Source organism: Nomascus leucogenys, chromosome 5, assembly GCF_006542625.1.
Source record: "Nomascus leucogenys isolate Asia chromosome 5, Asia_NLE_v1, whole genome shotgun sequence".
NCBI classification, from domain to species: Eukaryota; Metazoa; Chordata; class Mammalia; order Primates; family Hylobatidae; genus Nomascus; species Nomascus leucogenys.
This window is the reverse complement of record NC_044385.1, coordinates 49,529,091-49,549,319: the sequence shown is the minus strand read 5'-3', so window position 1 is coordinate 49,549,319 and position 20,229 is coordinate 49,529,091. Positions and strand designations below refer to the sequence as shown.

General features: G+C 37.2%; 1 protein-coding gene across 8 annotated transcripts in view; it reads left to right on the top strand.

Moving 5' to 3' along the window:
* RCOR3 (REST corepressor 3) overlaps positions 1–20,229 on the top strand; it is a 57,671-nt gene that overhangs the window by 17,294 nt on the left and 20,148 nt on the right. For all 8 annotated transcript variants that reach the window (XM_012506811.2, XM_003273033.3, XM_030813052.1 and 5 more), the window contains 4 exons: positions 1,091–1,215; positions 2,224–2,302; positions 11,988–12,206; positions 18,467–18,544. In XM_012506811.2, the coding sequence (XP_012362265.2) occupies positions 1,091–1,215; positions 2,224–2,302; positions 11,988–12,206; positions 18,467–18,544 (501 nt within the window). The remainder of the gene's footprint in view (positions 1–1,090; positions 1,216–2,223; positions 2,303–11,987; positions 12,207–18,466; positions 18,545–20,229) is intronic.

Here is a 20,229-nt window from a genome sequence, read left to right as displayed (position 1 = left end):
GAGGCAGAGTTTGCAGTGAACCGAGATTGCGCCACTGCATTCCAGCCTGGGCAACAGCGTGAGACTCTGTCTCAAAAAAAAAAAACCAACAAAAAAAAACATATTATTTCAATATTGTCCTGATGGTGCTGCTTTTTTCTTTCTCTCTTTTTTTTTAATAGAGAGAAACTGCTCTGTATTTCTAGTTCCTACATTTTTAGTATTGTGTCAAAATAATGTAAATCCGAGAAGTTCCTGCATTAAACGATTTTAACCTGAGTAGATGAAAATTAGATAATATTTGCAAATATATCTAGGTGTCTTCCATAATGAAAGAGAACATTTTTGGTGGGGAAGTTGCATCCTTGTTTGTCACTCTGACACATCAGTGCATGATCATTAGTCATTTTAATACTCAGAGACTTCATTTGATGGCCAAAGCCTGTTTGCATTATTTACCATTTTAAGACCTGGATTTAAAACAAAGTTATTCAAAAAAATTTGTTAAGAATTGAATAGCTTTTCTTTAAAACATCTTGCTAAATGAAAGAAGCAAGACACAAAAGGTCACATATAGTATGATTCCCTTTATGTAAAATGTCCAGAATAGGCAAATCCATAGAGACAGAAAGTAGATTAGTGGTTGCCAGGGACTGGTGAAGGGGGAGAATAGGGAATGATTGCTAATGGGTACAGGATTTCTTTTTGAGATTATGAAAATGTTCTGGAATTAGAGGTGGTGATTGTACAAGTTAGTGAATTCACCAAAACCACTAATATGTACACTTAAAATAGAGAATTTTATTTTATGTGAATTACATATATTGAATACTAACATGGCTGCGCTGGGAACTTCTGGGGACATTCTCACCAAATTAGTGTGTGACCTCTTCCCCTCCTCTCCCAGAACAAATAGGAATATTCATTCAGAAATGTCAGTGAAATTGATATGGGATACTGACTGTAGTAGTACTTTTTAGCTCTATAAGTCATAAAGGTACCCATGAAATATTTTTTAATTATGCCTTTACTAAGTAGTAAAGAATATCATCAAAATTATTCATTTTGTTTATGAATTAAACTTGCTGATATTAACATGATTTTTTTTAAGCTTCCAGATAAGACAATTGCAAGCCTTGTAAAATATTACTATTCTTGGAAAAAAACTCGCTCTAGGACAAGTTTGATGGACCGCCAGGCTCGTAAACTAGCTAATAGACATAATCAGGGTGACAGGTAGGTTGGTTACCTCCATATAGTTACATTGTTAGGGACACTGCATTGGATTGCTTACATTTCCTAAGGCAGAAAAGTTATCACAACACATTGTAAATATTCCTTATTACATTTATGTTTCTACTCTGACAAGAAGAGCCAAGTGGTTAGAAGTTTTAATATTAAGAGCTCTTCCACCTCTTTTAATTTTAATAACAAATGCTTCCTTTTAGTATTGATATATTTAATACACATATTTAGAATATATTAAAAAATATGTTTTATGAAAACATATTTTTATGTTTATAATTATGTTTATAATTACCTGAGTAACTGAAACCCTTATTATTGAGGCTAAATCTTTTGATAGTATAAAATCATTTTGTTCCATTTTTGTCTGTCTTTATTCTCCAATGAAATTTAAGTATTATATCAATTTGTATGTGTTCCTATTTCCCAAATGATATTTCTTTTTAAATCCCTTTCCCACTGGGTCTCTGTTTTTGAGCTAGAAGTGTTTGCTAAAAGAATTCTGTATACCCAGTGAGGTAAATGTTTCTGAACACTACAGAAATCTGAATTAAAAGCTCATCTTCCCAAGTACAACTCTTATTCTGTTAAATAATATTTAGTAAAATTATTTAGATATATATATTACAGTTTGATAAGAGCACTAAAATACAATAAAAAGAAGGGAATTGGTTGGGCGCGGTGGCTAACGCCTGTAATCCCAGCACTTTGGGAGGCTGAGGCGGGCAGATCACTTGAAGTCAGGAGTTTAAGACCAGCCTGGCCAACATGGTGAAACCCCGTCTCTACTGAAAATACAAAAATTAGCCAGGCGTGGTGATGGGCGCCTGTAATCCCAGCTACTTGGGAGGCTGAGGTGAGAGAATCGCTTGAGCCCAGGAGGCAGAGGTTGCAGTGAGCCAAGACCGTGCCATTGCACTCTAGCCTGGGCAATAAGAGTGAAACGCTGTCTAAAAAAAAAAAAGGGAATTCAGTGTACTAATTTTTGTTTCTTCTCAGTGATGATGATGTAGAAGAAACACATCCAATGGATGGGAATGATAGTGATTATGATCCCAAAAAAGAAGCCAAAAAAGAGGTAATGATGATCATTAGAAGTGCTTGTGATTGTTCTACAAATCTGCTGAAAAAGAATGAACAGTACTTCATATTAAAAAGTTTTTAATGTAATGTTTTATGAGATAGTAAATTTCAGTGTTAATTAGCAATACAGTCGTACCTAGAACCCCAGTTAACCAAGTTGTTGAAAGTTGAAAATACCACTGAAACTGGAAAAAGATCTGAGTTTGTTTAAACTTAGCATTTACTAGTTATGTGACCTCAATCAATTTAGTGACTCTCATTCTTCTGAAGAAACTCAATGCCATGGGCCATTCATCACCTTAAACTCTTTCATCAATGTTATTTAAAAAATTCTATTCTACTGTAATTTTGTGTTTTACTGATTTTCTTTCTACTGCTAAATATTCTCAAATTCCTTAATTCCTTCATTTTCTCCCCCAAGTCTGCCTTACCTTTGTTTCACAGAGCCATGGTCCCAATGATCAACTATTCGAATCTCTTTCTTTCCCGTTTCCCCATTCCTTTAACTCCCCACTTCCCTTATCCTTCTGCTATACCATCCCTAACCTTGTAAACTTATGATGCTGGATTTGTTGCTATTCACGGTCTAAGAGATGCAGCAGGAGAAAATGATACAATTATGTAAATTGTTGCTACTATGAAAAAAAGTTTCCAGTCTCACTGTAGTCCTTAAGTGCCTCTGTTTTTAATCTCTAAGTTCCAGGTTTTTTTCTTAGTAAAATGAAAATAATAGGATTGTTTTGAGAATCAAAGAGGTAATATGTATAAAAGCACTTTTTACAGTACCCAGGACATAGAAATCTTGGATACAAGTTGCTGTTCTTTTATCTGGGCAGCTGTTTTGAACATTCTTCCCTTCCTACACATTGCCTAATACCCCTCCACCCCTAAAAACACTTGGCAGATAACTTCATCCATGTCACAGAGAAAGTGTCAGAAAGAAGCTCCCTTAAATTCCAGCCCTTCCTCTAACCTCTGTGCTACCATACTGGCCTTTCCACTGTGGTATATTAGTACTTAGAACATATTACAGTTACTGTATTTTGCCTACTAAGCTGCGAACTCTTTGAAGTCAGGGACTGAGTTATTCATTTGTATCCCCTAACACTTTGCACAGTACCTGGTATATGGCAAATATTCAATAAATGTTGATTCAATAAATCGTTGTTGAATGAACAGTCTTGGGCCTTAATATCCCTCTCTCACAGTAGGAAGGATCTTTTTTCTTTTCCTATACAATTTCACTGCTTGTGTGATCCTATCCATCCGTTCGTATCTACTCTGAGACTTTCTCTACCAGTTATCCTTTGTCTTTCCCATATTTTCAACCCTTCAGTGCAGCCAAAAAGTATGTTCAAGTCTTCCATTTAAAAGCATTTCTCAGGCCGGGCGCAGTGGCTCACGCCTGTAATCCCAGCACTTCGGGAGGCCAAGGTGGGCAGATCACCTGAGGTGAGGAGTTCAAGACCAGCCTGACCAACATGGAGAAACCCCGTCTCTACTAAAAATACAAAATTAGCCAGGCGTGGTGACACATGCCTGTAATCCCAGCTACTCGGGAGGTCAAGGCAGGAGAATTGCTTGAACCCAGGAGGCGGAGGTTGCAGTGAGCCGAGATTGCGACATTGGACTCCAGCCTGGGTAACAAGAGCGAAACTCCATCTCAAAAAAAAAAAAAAAAAAAGCATATATCTTAACCACTCTAGAAAACAAATCATCCTTCTTAGCACTATGTCACTTTTGAGTCTGCTTTAGTCAGGCTGCTTCTGTCCCACCACTTCACTGAAACTGCTGACAGGTTACCAATGATTTCCTAAATGCCACATCTAGTGATCAGTTGTATTCTACTTGTGCTTTCTGTATCAAATTACTGACCCCTCCCTTCCTGAAAAACTGTCTTTGACTTTCGTAATGCCATTCTGATTGCCGTCTACCTTTTTAACCATTGTGTCTCAATTTTAGTAGCATCTTTTACTTACTCTATTCCTTTTATCATTATTCTTTTTAATTCTGTCTCTCAAAAAACTGTGAGATTTGATCTCTCTGTTCTTCTCTGTGTGATTGCCTTCTTCTTAGGTTCTCATCTCTTCTCTGAATTATCCTAACAGTTTTCTCTCTGATTATCTCCGTGCCTCCCTTTCCACATTCTCCACACCACCCTTTCCAGTCCATTGACTGCCCTGTTGCCAAAGCAATCCTTTGTAAAGTTGCCGATTCACTGCTTGCAGTCCTTACATGGTGTTGTCTATAGGATAAAACACAAACTCTCCAGTTAGGCATTCCCTACCCTTCCCCATTTATTTCTGATTACTAACAGTGTTTTAGATATGTCTTTTAGTTCCCTGGCTTTTGTCCTATGATTATGTTGGTCCCTTTTTTTCTGGAATTCCTTTCTTCCCAAATCTGCCTAGGAAATTCCTCACAACTCTGCAAGATGTAGCTTCTCTGTGAAATCTTGTGCCTTATCTTGAATTGACAACCTCCTTATTTCTCCTTAAATCTGTTGCAGTACCAAGTCTACTGAGTGGTACTTGTTTACTCATAGTTTCCCCTCCCTGCCTTCCTGTCCCTGCATGGTGAGCTCTTTAAGAGCAAGAATATATTTTAACTATTTTCCACTCCCAGGGACTGATACATAGTAAGCATTTAGTAAAATTTTAATGAATGAGAATACATTCTATGTGCTCTTAATTATGATATAAACCTGAAAACTTAGGAATTTGCTACCTAGAAAACGTATGTATGTATATATGTATGTGTATATATGTATATATATATATATGGAATACATAGTTTTGCCCAACTATGCAAGATGATGCATACTCATTTGGTCTTTTGTTTGCTTATGATCTCATCTTACCAGAAAATAATATGAGGGGAGTATAAGTTAAAAAGTTTTAAGAGGATACTGCAGAGGTGTGGTCCAAGACTAGCACTATGTGTCAGCAGTTTCATTCATTTCTCCGCTCATTCCAAACAATAAGGATAACAGGCAGGGAAAGAAACTACATTATTGCTTTTAATGCAGATCTTTGTAGCTGCTTCTGCATGTTGTTAACATATTACGTAGAAAGTTTTAATTTTAACTTTTAAAAATTGTGAACTATATATACTGTAGAATATGTACGGTTTAAAGAAAAATAATAGATACCAGTGTATCTACCACTGAGCTGAAGAAACAGAAGTCCTGTTTGTGTTTCCTCAATTGGATATTCTTTTTTTTTTGAGAGGGAGTCTCACTCTGTCTCCCAGGCTGGAGTGCAGTGGTGCGGTCTCGGCTCACCGCAACCTCCACCTGGACTCAAGCAATTCTCCTGCCTCAGCCTCCTGAGTAGCTGGGACTACAGGCATGTGTCACCATGCCTGGCTAATTTTTGTATTTTTAGTAGAAATGGGGTTTCGCCATGTTGGCTAGGCTGGTCTAGAACTCCTGACCTCAGGTGATCCGCCCGCCTCAGCTTCCCAGAGTGCTGGGATTACAGGCATGAGCCGCCGTGCCCAGCCTCAATTGCATATTCTCACCTTCTCTCTAGAGGGAGCCACTATAATGAAATTTTTTAATTATTCACTTCTTTCTTTATAGTTTTATCACATATATATAATCACATATAATGATATGATTATCATTTAGTTTCATTTATTTAATACTTTATTTAAATGGAATCATATTGTATGTATTCTTCAATAATTGCCTTTTATTATTTTTGCAATTCATTTTTATTGCTATATTAAAGTGTTCCATTGTATACATACACTGCAACTTATTCACTCTCCAATTAATAAACTTAATTTTCAGCTTTTTATTATGGACACTGCTGATATGAACATGTTCTGGATACACATGTCTAAGAGTTCCTTTGGTACAATAGTTCTCAGCTAGGTTTAGCACTGACCCCGTAGGGGACATTTAGAAATTATGGAGGTGTTTTCATTGTTAACAGTGATTGTGGGGCATTTCAGTTTTCGAGTGGGCAGGAGAAAAGGATGACAACTATACTGAAATGCAAAGCACAGATTGTTTCACCAAAATGCCAACAGTGATTTATTGAGTAACAGGGTCCCAGGATTCTTTGGAATGGAGTCACTCTATTTTAGGGAATAGCCACATTAAACTTTCCTAGGTAATGGCATAATTGTTTTCTATAGCTGATATACCTCCACTAGGCTATGAGAATACCCATTGTCTACTTCTTCGCCAATGCTTGATCAGACTTTTAAAATGTTCCAAATCTGGCAATATGAGATGGCATTTCATTGTGTCCTCAGTTTCATTCATCAGGTAACTACTGAGGCTGAATGTTTTTCTATCTGTTTATTAGCTATTGTTACATGTTTCGTTCGTGGAGGTTTTTGTTTTGTTTTTTTAGAGACAGAATCTTGCTTGTTGCCCAAGCTAGTGTGCAGTGGTGTGATCATAGCCACTGCAGCCTCAAACTTCTGGGCTCAGATGATCCGCCTGCTTCATCCTCCCAAGTAGCTGGGATTGCAGACGTGAGCCAGCATGCCTGGCTTGTATTTTTTTATTTTTTCACCTATTTTTCCACTGCATATTTGTCTTTTTCTTAAAGACTGAATATAAAAAGTTTTTTCGTATTGAATTCTTTGTATATTCTGGATACGAGTCCTTCGGTTAACAGCAAATATCTTTTACCAGTTTGTGTTTTGTCTTTTTACTCTCTACAGGGAAGTAAACAGCTGTTTCATCAAAAGCATATAAATTTTAAATATTATTTATTTATTTTATTTTCATTTATTTATTTATTTTTTTATTTTTTTTATTTTTTTTGAGATGGAGTCTCGCTCTGATGCCCAGGCTGGAGTGTAGTGGCGTGATCTCAGCTCACTGCAAGCCCTACCTGCCGTGTTCACGCCATTCTCCTACCTCAGCCTCCTGAGTAGCTGGGACTACAAGCACCTGCCACCACGCCTGGCTAATTTTTTTTTTAATTTTTTATTTTTGTATTTTTAGTAGAGACGGCATTTCACCATATTAGCCAGGATGGTCTCGATCTCCTGACCTTGTGATGCATCTGCCTCAGCCTCCCAAAGTGCTGGGATTACAGGCGTGAGCCGCCATGCCCGGTCAATTTTAAATTTAAATTCCAGTATTCTTTTACATTTTCTTTTGAAAGTTTTAAAATTTTTCTCTTTTTACATTGAAGTCCTTGCTGTAGCAGTAAATAAGTTCATGTTGTAAGGTAGAGATCCTTTATTTATTTATTTATTTAACAGCTGGGGGTCTTGTTTTGTCACCCAGGCTGGTGTGCCAGTGACACAATCATAGCTCACTGCTGCCAGAAATTCCTGGGCTCAAGCCATCGTCTTGCTTCCTAAGTAGCTGGGACTATAGGCATGCACCACCACACCCAGCTAATTTTTTAAAAAACTTTTTGTAGAGATGGGGTCTTGCTATGTTGTCCAGACTGGTCTTGAGCTCCTGGGCTCAAGTGATCCTCCCACCTTGGCCTTCCAAAGTGCTGGGATAACAGGTGTGAGCCCTACCATGCCTGGCTATTTATTTTTTAATACGGAATTGAATATCTTTTTCAACTGGTCTGCAATACCAGCTTTATTATATATGAGGCTTACGCATATGCCTGGCTCTCTATTCTGCTTCTGTCGTCAGTTAAATATTCCTTGCTAATCCCACATTTTTTCAGTTACTTATAATAAGCCTCATAAGTCTTGATAGTTGCTAGGGTAAGTTCTGCTAATAGGTGGTTCTTCTTAAGGAGTGCGTACCTTGGTTATTCTTGGACCTTTGCTCTTCATAACTTATTTGTATTACTTTCGATTTCCTATATAGTGATTTATATTACCTGAAAATAATAGCTATTTTGTTTCTTTTTAGTCCTTGTATCTTATTTCCTCTCTTACTGAACTGGTTAGTATCACCAATATAATTTGAATAGAAGATATGATAGGGAACATTTTTCTGATCGTAAAGAGAATGGTTTTTGTTTCAACATCAAGTAGGATGTTATTAAAGGTTTTTAACTCATTCACATTGCTGGTAGTTGATGCTAGCTGTAGGTTGGAGCAATTCCATTTGGCCTCTCCAATTTGGTGGTCTCTGAGTAATCTGACTTCTTGCCATAATGGCTGGTTTCCTCCAAAGTAATCAATCCAGGAAGCACTAAGTGGAAACTACTCAGCTATTTCTGGCCCAGCCTTGAAAGTTACTCAGAGTCACTTCTCTTGCATTCAGTGGTTATAAGTGAGTCACTAAAGTTGGTTCAGAATCAAGGGGAAGGAATATAGACCCCTGCTTCCCCATGGCAGGAATGTTTAGGAATTTGACATGTTTTAAACCTCCAAGCCCAGAGTATGGAATTTTCATAAATGTTTTCCCATGTATGCTTAGGGATATTATCTTGGTAACAAGGTTTTATATATGTCCGTTAATTTAGGTTTGTCAGTTCTGTGGTTGAAATCCATATTCTTACTGCTTGCCTACTTGATAGCTTGGTTTTTGTTGTCTGCTTATGTGATCAATTATCCTGATCACTCAATTATTGAAAAGTAGTTTTTTATCTGTTGAAGTTAGTGTTATTAGGTGCATACAAATTGTTTTATCTTGCTGCTGAATTGAGCCTTTTATCAATATGTAGGGTCTCTTTTATTGGCTTCTGCCTTGAAGATTATTTTATCTGTTATGTTGATAGCTCCACCATTTTTCTTCTGTTAAGTATTTGCCTGGTTTATCTTTATCATTTTACTTTCAACATTTCTGTGTCCTCACATTTTAAGTATGTGTCTTATAAGGAGCAGATAGCTGGGCGTATGTATTAATATTTTATCTGAAGAGTTTAGCCCATTTATATTGATCATGTTTAGCTGATGTATTTTTGTTCTTTCTTATTTTTACCTTCTATTTGACTTGCTTTTCCTAGTCTTCTTTCCCTTTGTTCATGTCCTATTTTTGGGGATTAAGAACCCATCTGTTACTCTATTTTCTTTCCCACTCTGTCTCTACTTGTTTGGGATGTTTCTATATTTCTTTTCTTTCTTTCTTTTTTTTTTTTTTTTTTTTTTTTGAGACAGTCTTGCTTTGTCACCCAGGCTGGAGTGCAGTGGCACGATCTCGGCTCACTGCAACCTCCGCTTCCTGGGTTCAAGCGATTCTCCTGCCTCAGCCTCCTGAGTAGCTGGCACTACAGGCGCATGCTACCACGCCCGGCTTATTTTTCGTATTTTTAATAGAGATGGGGTTTCACCGGGTTAGCCAGTATGGTCTTGATCTCCTGATCTCGTGATCCGCCCCCCTCGGCCTCCCAAAATGCTGGGATTACAGGCATGATTACAGCCACTGTGCCCAGCCAGGATGTTTCTATATTTCTATTCTTATTGTATACTCTGAAAATTTTATCCTGCATATTTAACTTAAAATCTAATATTGATGTCTTTATTGACTTTCTGATTAATAGAAGGCCCTTAGAATGCTTTGACTCCATCCACTACCATCCTGATTTATATACTAGTTTTGTCCACAGTTTGTTACATCTTGGTTTTTTTAAATCTCACAGATCAAACATATAGTCCATTTTGTTTAGATTTACCCACATTTTTAACTTCTATTTTGCCCACCCTTCTTTCCTGAATCTAAGGGCTTTCTTTGAAAATAATTTCCTGCAGTATATCCTTCAGAAGCTCATTTAGTGAAGACCTGTTGGTCATAAACAGATTTTGTGAGACCTGGGTTTAAAGTGCATTGTTCTAGAGAGGATTTGCATTTGCTTCTGTTATTTGTCTCTAGGCACTACCAATCTAAGACACTTTAAACTAAAATCTTGATTTGGGGTTTTTCAGGCAAACAGATCATATAAATTTAGGCCCCAAACCTGCCTGAATGGAGGACTGTGGTTGGGGCACTCTTGGGAGACTTTTTTTTGGTTTCTTTCCACCCAGCCAAGAGTGAGATGGGCATGGCTCCCATTAATCACCTCCCCCCCTGCAGAGCAGGGGTGTTTTTTTCCTTCTTCACAAAGTGATGGAGTTCCCCTTTTAGCATTCTGGCTTGTCTCTTGTGCCCTGCACCTGTTGTCCATTGAAGCCTGGCTTTAGGCAAATGACAACTACTGCATACTTGATTCTCCCTCTGGATTCTTGCTTTCTCATCATTTCTGGCCTCGGAAGAATTCCCTCACTTCCCTGCCAGCTCAGAAGTGAATGTTAAAAGACTTTAAAAAATGTTTGATCAGCAATTTTAGTAGTGCCCTACTGGAAGGAGTTTCTCTGAACATCAGATCTGCCATGTGTTGCTTGGAGTTAACTTCGAGCAAGTAAGTGGATTATGCTTCATAATAAATTTTTAGTGGGTGCAGTGGCTCACACTTGTAATCCTAGCACTGGTAGGTAGATCACCTGACGTCAGGAGTTGAAGACCAGCCTGCCTAACATGGTGAAACCCCATCTCTACTAAAAATACAAAAATTAGCTGGGTATGGTGGCAGGTGCCTGTAATCCCAGCTACTCCGGAGGCTGAGGCAGGAGAATTGCTTGAGCCCAGGTGGAGGTTGCAGTGAGCCGAGATCACGCCACTGCATTCCAGCCTGGGGGATCAAAAAAAAAAAAAAAATTTTTTTTTAACGAATTTTACTAAGAGTTCCTTTTCTAAGAAATTGGAGTATTAGACCGGGCATGTTGGCTCATGCCTGTAATCCTAGCACTTTGAGAGCCTGAGGTAGGCAGATCACCTGAGTCTAGGAGTTTGAGACCAGCCTGAGCAACATGGTGAGACTCCCGTCTCTACAAAAAAAGAAAAATTAGCCAGGCATAATGGCACACAACTGTAGTCCTGGCTACTCAGGAGGCTGAGGTGGGAGGATCACTTGAGCCCAGGAGGTCAAAAGGCTACAGTGAGCAGTGCTCATGTCACTGCACTTAACCTGGGTGACGGAGTGAGACCCTGTCTCAAAAAAAAAAATTGGATTATTAAATATATTCATTGAAATAATCTTCAACCTAAAAGATATAGTTTCTAATAGATTATTCTTTCAGAATAACGTGTTTTTATATCATACTTTAAGAACAACTTATAATGAAATAATGCTTAAAACTTCACAGTCATCATTGTTATACTTTTAACTCTTCCGAGGCATAAATTTACTTTTATTTTAATCATAGATTTGGAAGTTAGAAATATTTTCAGGGTTAAGATAATTGTGCCCCTTTTAACCTTTAGAGGCGTAGTTTTCTTTCAGCAACTGTAAAGTAAAAATGAAATGTTACCTGTCTTTAACCAGCTGTCTAATCTGCTATGTGTCATAATTTCTAAATTACCCCCTTTTTTCTTTCTAATTTTTATTTTCAGAGGAACTTTGCATTTAATAAGTTGGCTTTTTCCCCCCTGTATTGCTAAGGGAAAATACATCACATCTTGAAGTACATAGGAAAGTTAGAGTCTTAACTTATTCTTTCACTTATTCCTAGTCCTCCGGGCCTAAAAATCAGATATTTGATTGAGTGGATTAAGCAAGGATATATTATGTTGTATGCTTTTCCCCCCACTTGGTGAGTGCTATGTGTGTGTGTGTGGACTTGTACATAATATATAATTGGTTAGAAGTGTTTTTTTATGTGTACTTATTGCAGCAGATACTTCTAATATTAATAGACTGTTTTCACTTTATACATTTGTGAAAACCAAGTGACCTGTTATTCTGCTTTTATTCTCTTAGGGTAATACTGAACAACCTGTCCAAACTAGCAAGATTGGACTTGGAAGAAGAGAGTATCAGAGTTTACAACATCGCCATCATTCTCAGCGTTCTAAGTGCCGTCCACCTAAGGGCATGTATTTAACCCAGGAAGATGTGGTAGCAGTTTCCTGTAGTCCCAATGCAGCCAACACCATCCTGAGGCAACTGGACATGGAGTTGATCTCTCTAAAACGTCAGGTATTTTATAAAAATAATATTTTTAATGATTCTGTGCATTTTGGCTATCCGCTTTTACCTAGGTTGAGCTCAGTTGTTTGCAGATTTTTCTCAGCCATCCACTTATGCAGGTTTCATTTTTTAAAGTTTATCTTATGTCCAACTTAGAAGATACCTCTGCTGTTCTGGATTTGAATCCCAGCATTGCTGCCTGTTAGCTCTGTGGTCTTGGGAAAATTATATAACCTCTGTAAGCTTCAATGTTCTATCTATAAAACTGGGGATGATAATCATTCTTCTCTTGCAAGTTATTGGGAATTATTTGCAGTGATACATGTGAATTGTTTAGTAGTGCTTGGCACATTTTGAGTGCCCAGTGAGTAATGGTTGTTGTCTTCATCATCATCATCGTCATCATCATCATCAGTAGTAGTACTGGTAGTATTGTAAGGGCAGCATCAGCAGAATCAGATAGGAGTTAAAAATCAGCATCTAGAGTCAGTGAACCTGTTAAGTTCTAACCCTGGCTATACCATCTCCTTCCTGTGTAACCTTAGAGGAGCTCTTTAACTTCTTTCAGCCTCAGTTTTCTCATCTGGAAATGTGGATAATAGTATAGTGGTTGGGAGGAATTAAACAAGATAATATATGGTAAGTGCTTAAAACAGTGCCTGGCACATATTATGTACCCAGTTATTCGTTGCTATTAGATCTCTGGGCTTCCTTAGTTGTCTTTTCCTATTTTTTGTTTGTTTTGTTATTTTTTTTCTTATCCCTTTAATCTAGATATTCTTCTAAATCTGTACTCTCTTGGTCTATATCAACCAACCCTATACTCTATGCCAGTGACTTCTGAGTCTTATTTCTCAAGCTGTGACTTTTCTCAAGCTCCTTAGCTATAGTTCCAGCTGCCTGCTAGGTCTTCCCGTAAAAGATTTTTTTCTCCGTTTCCTGTCTGTTGAAACATCAGAATCATCTTTTATTCATCCCCCGCTGTTACCCCTTTCCCAACACATGTAAACCAAAGTGGTAACCAAGCTACATGAGTTTTATCTCTGAAATTTCCTTTAAATCAATTCCCTCTTTTTTATTTCATCACTACTGCCCATTTAGGCTCTTGCTATCGCTTGCCTGACAATAACTATCTTGTTCATTCTTTTTTTTTCCTTATTTTTTTATTTTAATTTTTTGTAGAGAAAGGTTCTTGCTGTGTTACCCAGGCTTGTCTCGAACTCCTGGGCTCAAGCGATCTTCCTGCCTGTGCCTCAAAGTGCTGGGATTATAGGCATGAGCCACCACACTTGGCCTCTTGTTAATTCTTTCTATTATTTCTCTTTAACTGGAGGTTACACATTGTTGCCAGTGTTATCTTTTTAAAGCACTGGGCTGATCACTGTCATTCATCTTAAAGCTGTTTGTTAGTTTCTTCTTGCCCTTAGCAGGTTACAGTAGAGGTAGACAGGGATTTATAAGAAAATCATGTTAAGAAATTTGAAATTCATCCTGAGTTAGGAAACTACTGAAGGACTTTAAGGAAATGTGGAACATGGTCATATTTACATTTTTCAGCTATATCTTTTGCATTTTCTTGTTTGTTTTTTTTTTTGCTTTTGTAGTTGCTTTAGTGATTACAATATTCATCCTTAGCTTATCACTGCATATTTAGTTAATATTACAGTAGTCCTCCCTTAATCCGTAGTTTCACTTTCCATGGTTTCAGTTACTTGCAGTACAGTACAATAAAATATTTTGAGAAACAGACTATATTCACATAGCTTTTATTACAGTATATTGTTATAATTGTTTTATTTTTAGTTAGCTATTGTTATTCTCTTATTGTGCCTAATTTATAAGTTAAACTTTATCATAGGTATGTATATATAGGGAAAAACAGTACAGGTTGAGCATCCCTAATCTGAAAATCTGAAATGCTCCAAAATTTGAAACCTTTTGAGCACTGACATAATGCTCAAAGGAAATGGTCATTGGAGCATTTTGGATTTTGGGTTTTCGGATTAGGGATGTGCCACTGGTATATATTATGCAAATATCCCCAAATCCCCTGAAATTTGAAACACTTCTGGTTCCAAGCATTTTGGATAAGGGAATACTCAACCTGTATATGTTATGATTTGGTACTATCCACAGTTTCAGGCATCCACTGGGAGTTTTGGACTATATCCGCTGCAGATATGGGAGGACTACTATATTCTGCTTACAAAATGTAAGAACCTTGCAACAGTATAGTGTGGGATGAAGATTCTCTATCTTAAAACATGTTCAGATTTTTCTATTCCTTGGTCCTGGTTATTCACCCAAACTGCTTTTCTGGTTCTCTTTTCCTAAACATAGGCCACATTTGCTTCCTCTGCTTTCTTACCAAAACTTATTCTCCAACCCTTTCTAATCTAGTTTCTGCCCCGTATGGTATTCCAGTTCTACTGAAACACCTCTCCGAAGATCATTTATGGGCTGACATGGTGGCTCATGCCTGTAATCCCAACACTTTGGGAGGCCAAGACAGGAACATCACTTGAGGCCAGGAGTTTGACACCAGCCTGAGCAACATAGTGAGACTTCATCTCTATAAAAAAAATTTAAAAAATAGCCAAACGTGGTTGTGTGTATCTGTAGTGTAGTCCTAGCAACACAAGAGAGGCTGAGGAGAGAGGATCGCTTGAGTCTAGGAGTTCAAGGTTTACAGTGGAAAAAAAAAATCACTTATAAACAAGTGGCCACATCTAATGCTGCCTTCTTGGTTTTTAACTCCTGTGACTACTCAGTAATGTTTGACACTGTCAGCCATGTCTTTCTTTTTGGAATTTCTTTCACTTGACTTTGTGACTCTCTGGAGTATGTGTGTGTATAGTACATATTTAGAAGGCAGCTATCCTCACCACTATACCACCAGCGCATCTCATATTTGGTTAAATGCTTAGCCTTTAGTCAAACTCTGAGTGCAAGATGCCTATCTTCCAAACCACAGCAATCCTTTTTAGAAAACTTCTAAATCATTTGCTGTAATACTTTAAATGCACTAAAAATATAAAGGAATAAAGTGTACTCAGTCACCTGTATTCATACTTCATTCTCAGTACTACTACTCCTACACTTAGGGACTATTTTTATTGATTTTTTTAGAAGGCACTTTAAGCTTTAACTTCCTAACTTGGTTATTCATTTGATGTGTGACACAGTAAAGGTTTGCACTCATGGGTTTACAAATCCTGTTAACCACTGCTACTTTTATGTCACAAACATCTCATATGCAGTGTTCAAGCTGAATTCTTCCACACTCACCCTAGTTATCTGTTCCACGTTTTGTATTCTCTGTCTCAGTGAGTAGTGCCACATACTCTAAATTACTGAAACCAGTGACCAGTTAGCCTCAATTCCCCCTAATTCTCCACAATCAAGTGTTTACAAAGATGTCTTGGCCGGGTGCAGTGGCTCATGCCTGTAATCCCAGCACTTTGGAAGGCCGAGGCGGGTGAATCACAAGGTTAGGAGTTGAAGACCAGCCTGGCCAACATGGCGAAACCCCGTCTCTACTAAAACTACAAAAATTAGCCAGGCATGGTGGCAGGCGCCTGTAATCCCAGCTACTCAGGAGGCTGAGGCAGGAGAATAGCTTGAACCCGGGCGGCAGAGGTTGCAGTGAGCCAAGATGGCGCCACTGCACTCTAGCCTGGGCGACAGAGTGAGACTCTGTCTCCAAAAATAAATCAATCAATAAATAAAAAAGTCTTAATTTTGTTTCCAAGGTATTTCTTTAATCTCTGCATACCACTACCATCCTTCCTTCATTCCTACAGTTTTAATGAAAGTTTTCTTATTTATTTATTATTTCTCACCTGGATTGTTAAATTAATTTCCATCCTCTTTACCCTATTTTCTTCTTCATATTACTACCAGAAGTGTCTTTCTAAAAGGCAGATATGGTCATTTTGTTCCCTTGCTTAAAAATCCTTTAGGTTTCCTTCAATCTTTAGGCAAAATTAAGATTCCTCGGTCTGGCCCCAGTCTAACTTCTTGCCTTTGTCTTAGGGCATTTCTGTCTTCCTAAGTGTTATTCTGCCTGGAATGCAGTCCCTCCTCCCAAGCTTGTCTGCCAGTTTTAATTCTTTAAAACTCAGTTTAGCTGTCCTTTTCTTTGGAACACTTTCCCTAATCTTCCCCACCACCTGTTCATCAACATATATAGAAGCACATTTACTCTCTCATTCTCTCTCTTTCTCTCTCCAAGTCTATGTTAGGTGTTTTAGCGTTTATCTTACTTGTGTATTTACTTATCTCCCCACTCGTCTATGAAATCCTCAAGAATTCACACTTTACATTTTATCTCTGTATGTCTATCTAACATGGCCAGCTGACTACCCTTGAACCATCCTAGATTTTATGCATTTTAGCTGTGGTTTTAAGATCTCTAGTGAAAATAGTTCATAAATTACTTCATAAGTATTTCGTTGTCCACACTAGGGGGGAAAACAGAGGAAAAAAGTAAACAATCCTAACCCTTAACAGTCTAAATGGAGACTAATAATATTGCTAGTAGAGTAGAAGTTAAAAACTTGGTATGGTTTAAATTCAGGTTGTATCTCCAAGCCTTAGGAAGGTTTCTTAACTTCTCTGTGCCTTACATTCCTCATCTGTAAAATGGTTATAATATAAGTAGAGTCTGTTCTGCTATAACTTTTTTTGAACATGTAGATTTGTCCTAATGCAGTTAATATACTCAGGAACAATTTGAGCATAACATGAATTTTTTGTTTGTTTATGTATGATTTTTGTCAGCAAAACAAAATGTACCCAGCTGAACTGAGCGCGCACACACATCTCAAACATGTACCAGCTACCTCAATTCACTGTGTGTTATGAACCATACATATATGGTGTTAAACCTTTTCATCTGATTTCAAGTAACCCTCCTACCACTTCCACAATAATTCACAAACTACAACCATTTTGACTCCCACTTCCATAAGCAACCTTCAGGTTTATTTTCAAGGTAAAGTACTGTCTTTGTTGTAGCATTTATGGATTAAAAAAAAATTAAGATTGTGTAAAACTGTGTTGCCATTTTTGTTAGGTTCCTGTCTTATGGGTCATTGAAGTTTTTTAATGTTGTGTCCCAACCTCCTTTTCCCTACAAGCCCTGTGGTTTTTATTATGAATTTTGCATAGCACACTGACTTTTCTTTTCTTTTGAGATGGAGTCTCGCTCTGTTGCCCAGGCTGGAGTGCAGTGGCAGGATCTCAGCTCACTGCAAGCTCCACCTCCTGGGTTCATGCCATTCTGCTGCCTCAGCCTCCTGAGTAGCTGGGACTACAGGCGTCCGCCACCACGCCCGGCTAATTTTTTGTATTTTTAGTAGAGACGGGGTTTCACCATGTTAGCCAGGATGGTCTTGATCTCCTGACCTCGTGATCTGCCCGCCGCGGCCTCCCAAAGTGCTACGATTACAGGCGTGAGCCACCGCGCCCGGCCTTTTTTTTTTAAGACGGGGTCTTGCTTTGTCACCTAGGCTAGAGTGCATTGGCATAATCACAGCTCACTATAACCTTGAACTCCTGGGCTTGAGCAATCCTCCCACCTCAGCCTCCTGAATAGCTAGGACTACAGGTTCATGCCAACATGACCAGCTAATTTTTTTTTTTTTTTTTTTTTTTTTTTTCATGGAGACAGGTTCTCACTATATTGCCAGGGTGGTCTCAGACTCCTGGCCTCCCAACACTAGCATTTTAGGCATGAGCTACTGTACCTGGCAAGTTCAGTGACTTTTAATGTATTTATCATGTTATAGCAGAACTGATTGTACTTACCTCACAGAGTGGTTTTGAGAATTAAGTGATTTATTACATATAAAGGACTGAGAATGATGTTTTATACATAATAAATACCTAATAAATGTTAGCTACTATCATCGCTATTATTGGAAAAATTCTTATTTAGTCAAAACACTATGGTAATGAGAAAAATTGATGGAATTTAATTCCTATATATGCCAGTTGTCTTTGGTTATAAAAGTTGTTGCTAAAAGATATTCAAAACCATGATAGTCAAAGATATTCAGAGTCTTTTAGTCTGTTAGATGTTTAATTAGTTCATACATGTATAAGTTGAATTAGTGGCATGTCGTACCCCAAGTGTGATTAGTATGACTATTCTCCTAAAATAAAATTTAAGAGGGGTTTGGAATATATTCTTTTCACTTAATTGAGTGCTCACAAATTTACCTAAGTACGCGATCTGATTCACGTTTGGGGTTATTTTGTTGAAGGTTCAGAATGCTAAGCAAGTAAACAGTGCACTTAAACAGAAAATGGAAGGTGGAATTGAAGAATTCAAACCTCCTGAGGTATGTTATTGAAGGTTACATGTGATTAAGTATAGTGAAAACTTGTTTTTTCAGTTATCTAGTATCCAAGTACTATTTTGGTCACATGCATCATTAATACTTTGAAGATTTCGTAATATGGATAATTTATTATGTCTCTTTTTATTTAGATGATCTTATGAGGCTTGGTTAATCATTTTGTATTTAAGTTAAATTATTTATTTCCTGCCCTTAGAAATTCATAGCAAGCAAAGCAATTAGGGAAAATAGTAGTAGGAACAGTGTATGTGAAACTAGAAGCTCATTGATGAGCAAGCTAGTGTATTTCTGGGTCTACAGCAATGTTTGCTGAAAGCCCTTTCCTGCTTGTATGAATTGGTAACACAGCAAGAAAAATATCATGAAAACAAGTTAGATTATTTTTACAAATTTTTATTTTAATTTAAGATAATTGTCTTTGGCTCAGCTTCCACTTACGATTTTAGTATGTGGACTTACATTCTTGTACTTACAAAAACAAGGTATAGATTGACCATTTTCTCAAGTCTTCTATTTCAGTTGAAACCTAAATATGATTTTGATACTTGTGGTAATTACAGGGGTACTTACATTCCCTTAAGGTCCAATCAGGTCTTTTTCTAGGAGCTTCTATTATATCTTTTTTCTCTCTTTAACATTTCCTTATTATGCTTCATATCCTGGATTTGCCTTTCTGTGTTTGTGATAATCAAATAATCTTATTTGGACTTATTGGGACTTTTTTCCCCCAGAAGGGGAAAAGAACTTGGTTGACTAAAATATCTACAGGTGAAATTTATGTGAGAGGTTATGGGGAGGCAGAACAGTAGTTCTTCAGAAATTATGTACCATATGCCATCTCAGTCATCAGTGTCTTTCAGAAAGGAAGACTTATGAAAAAAGTTGTTTTTCACTGTTTTGAATAATCTTTTTCAAGAAGGTTAGGTTATGGAAAAGTGTGAAAAATAATAGCAGAAGACTGATATCTCATTCCTGGCCCACAGGTAGACTGACAAACATTCTAGTAACAATTATTTAAGGATAATATAATACCCAAAATTACTATTTTGTTATATTATTGCAACAAAAATTATTTTAATTTTGTATTATGCATTAAAATGCATGAAAGCAAACAATTTTATATGTCTATAATTTTGTAATCTAAAATGTAAATAAAATACTGCAGATATTAAAAACATTATGGGAATAGCAGGAAGAACTTTATACTAGTAAATGTGAAAAATAAAACAGAAATTCCTAGGAAAATGTGTCTTATCAAAATTGCTTGAAAAAGAAAGAAAAGCTGAATAATTGGTAATCATTAAATAAAATGAAAGAATAATTAACATTTTTCTCTCACAAGAAAACTCCAGGCCCAGACAATTTTACAGAAAACATTTACTAAGTTTTCAAGAAAAGGATAATTCTAATCTCAGATTTTCCATAAAATTATAGGACAGCCTCACTCATTAACTTTATATAAAGAAAGATGTGAAAGTCCAGTAGCATTTTATAGCTTCCCTATGTGCTATCTCATTTGATTTTTATGTAAATCCATACAGATAGGTGAACCAGATACTATTATTTTACATGAGGAAACGGGAAATCAGGGAGGTTAACCAACTTGTTCAAGGTGACAGAACTAGTAAATAATGAAACTGGCTATAGCTCATCTTTTCAGAGTCCTA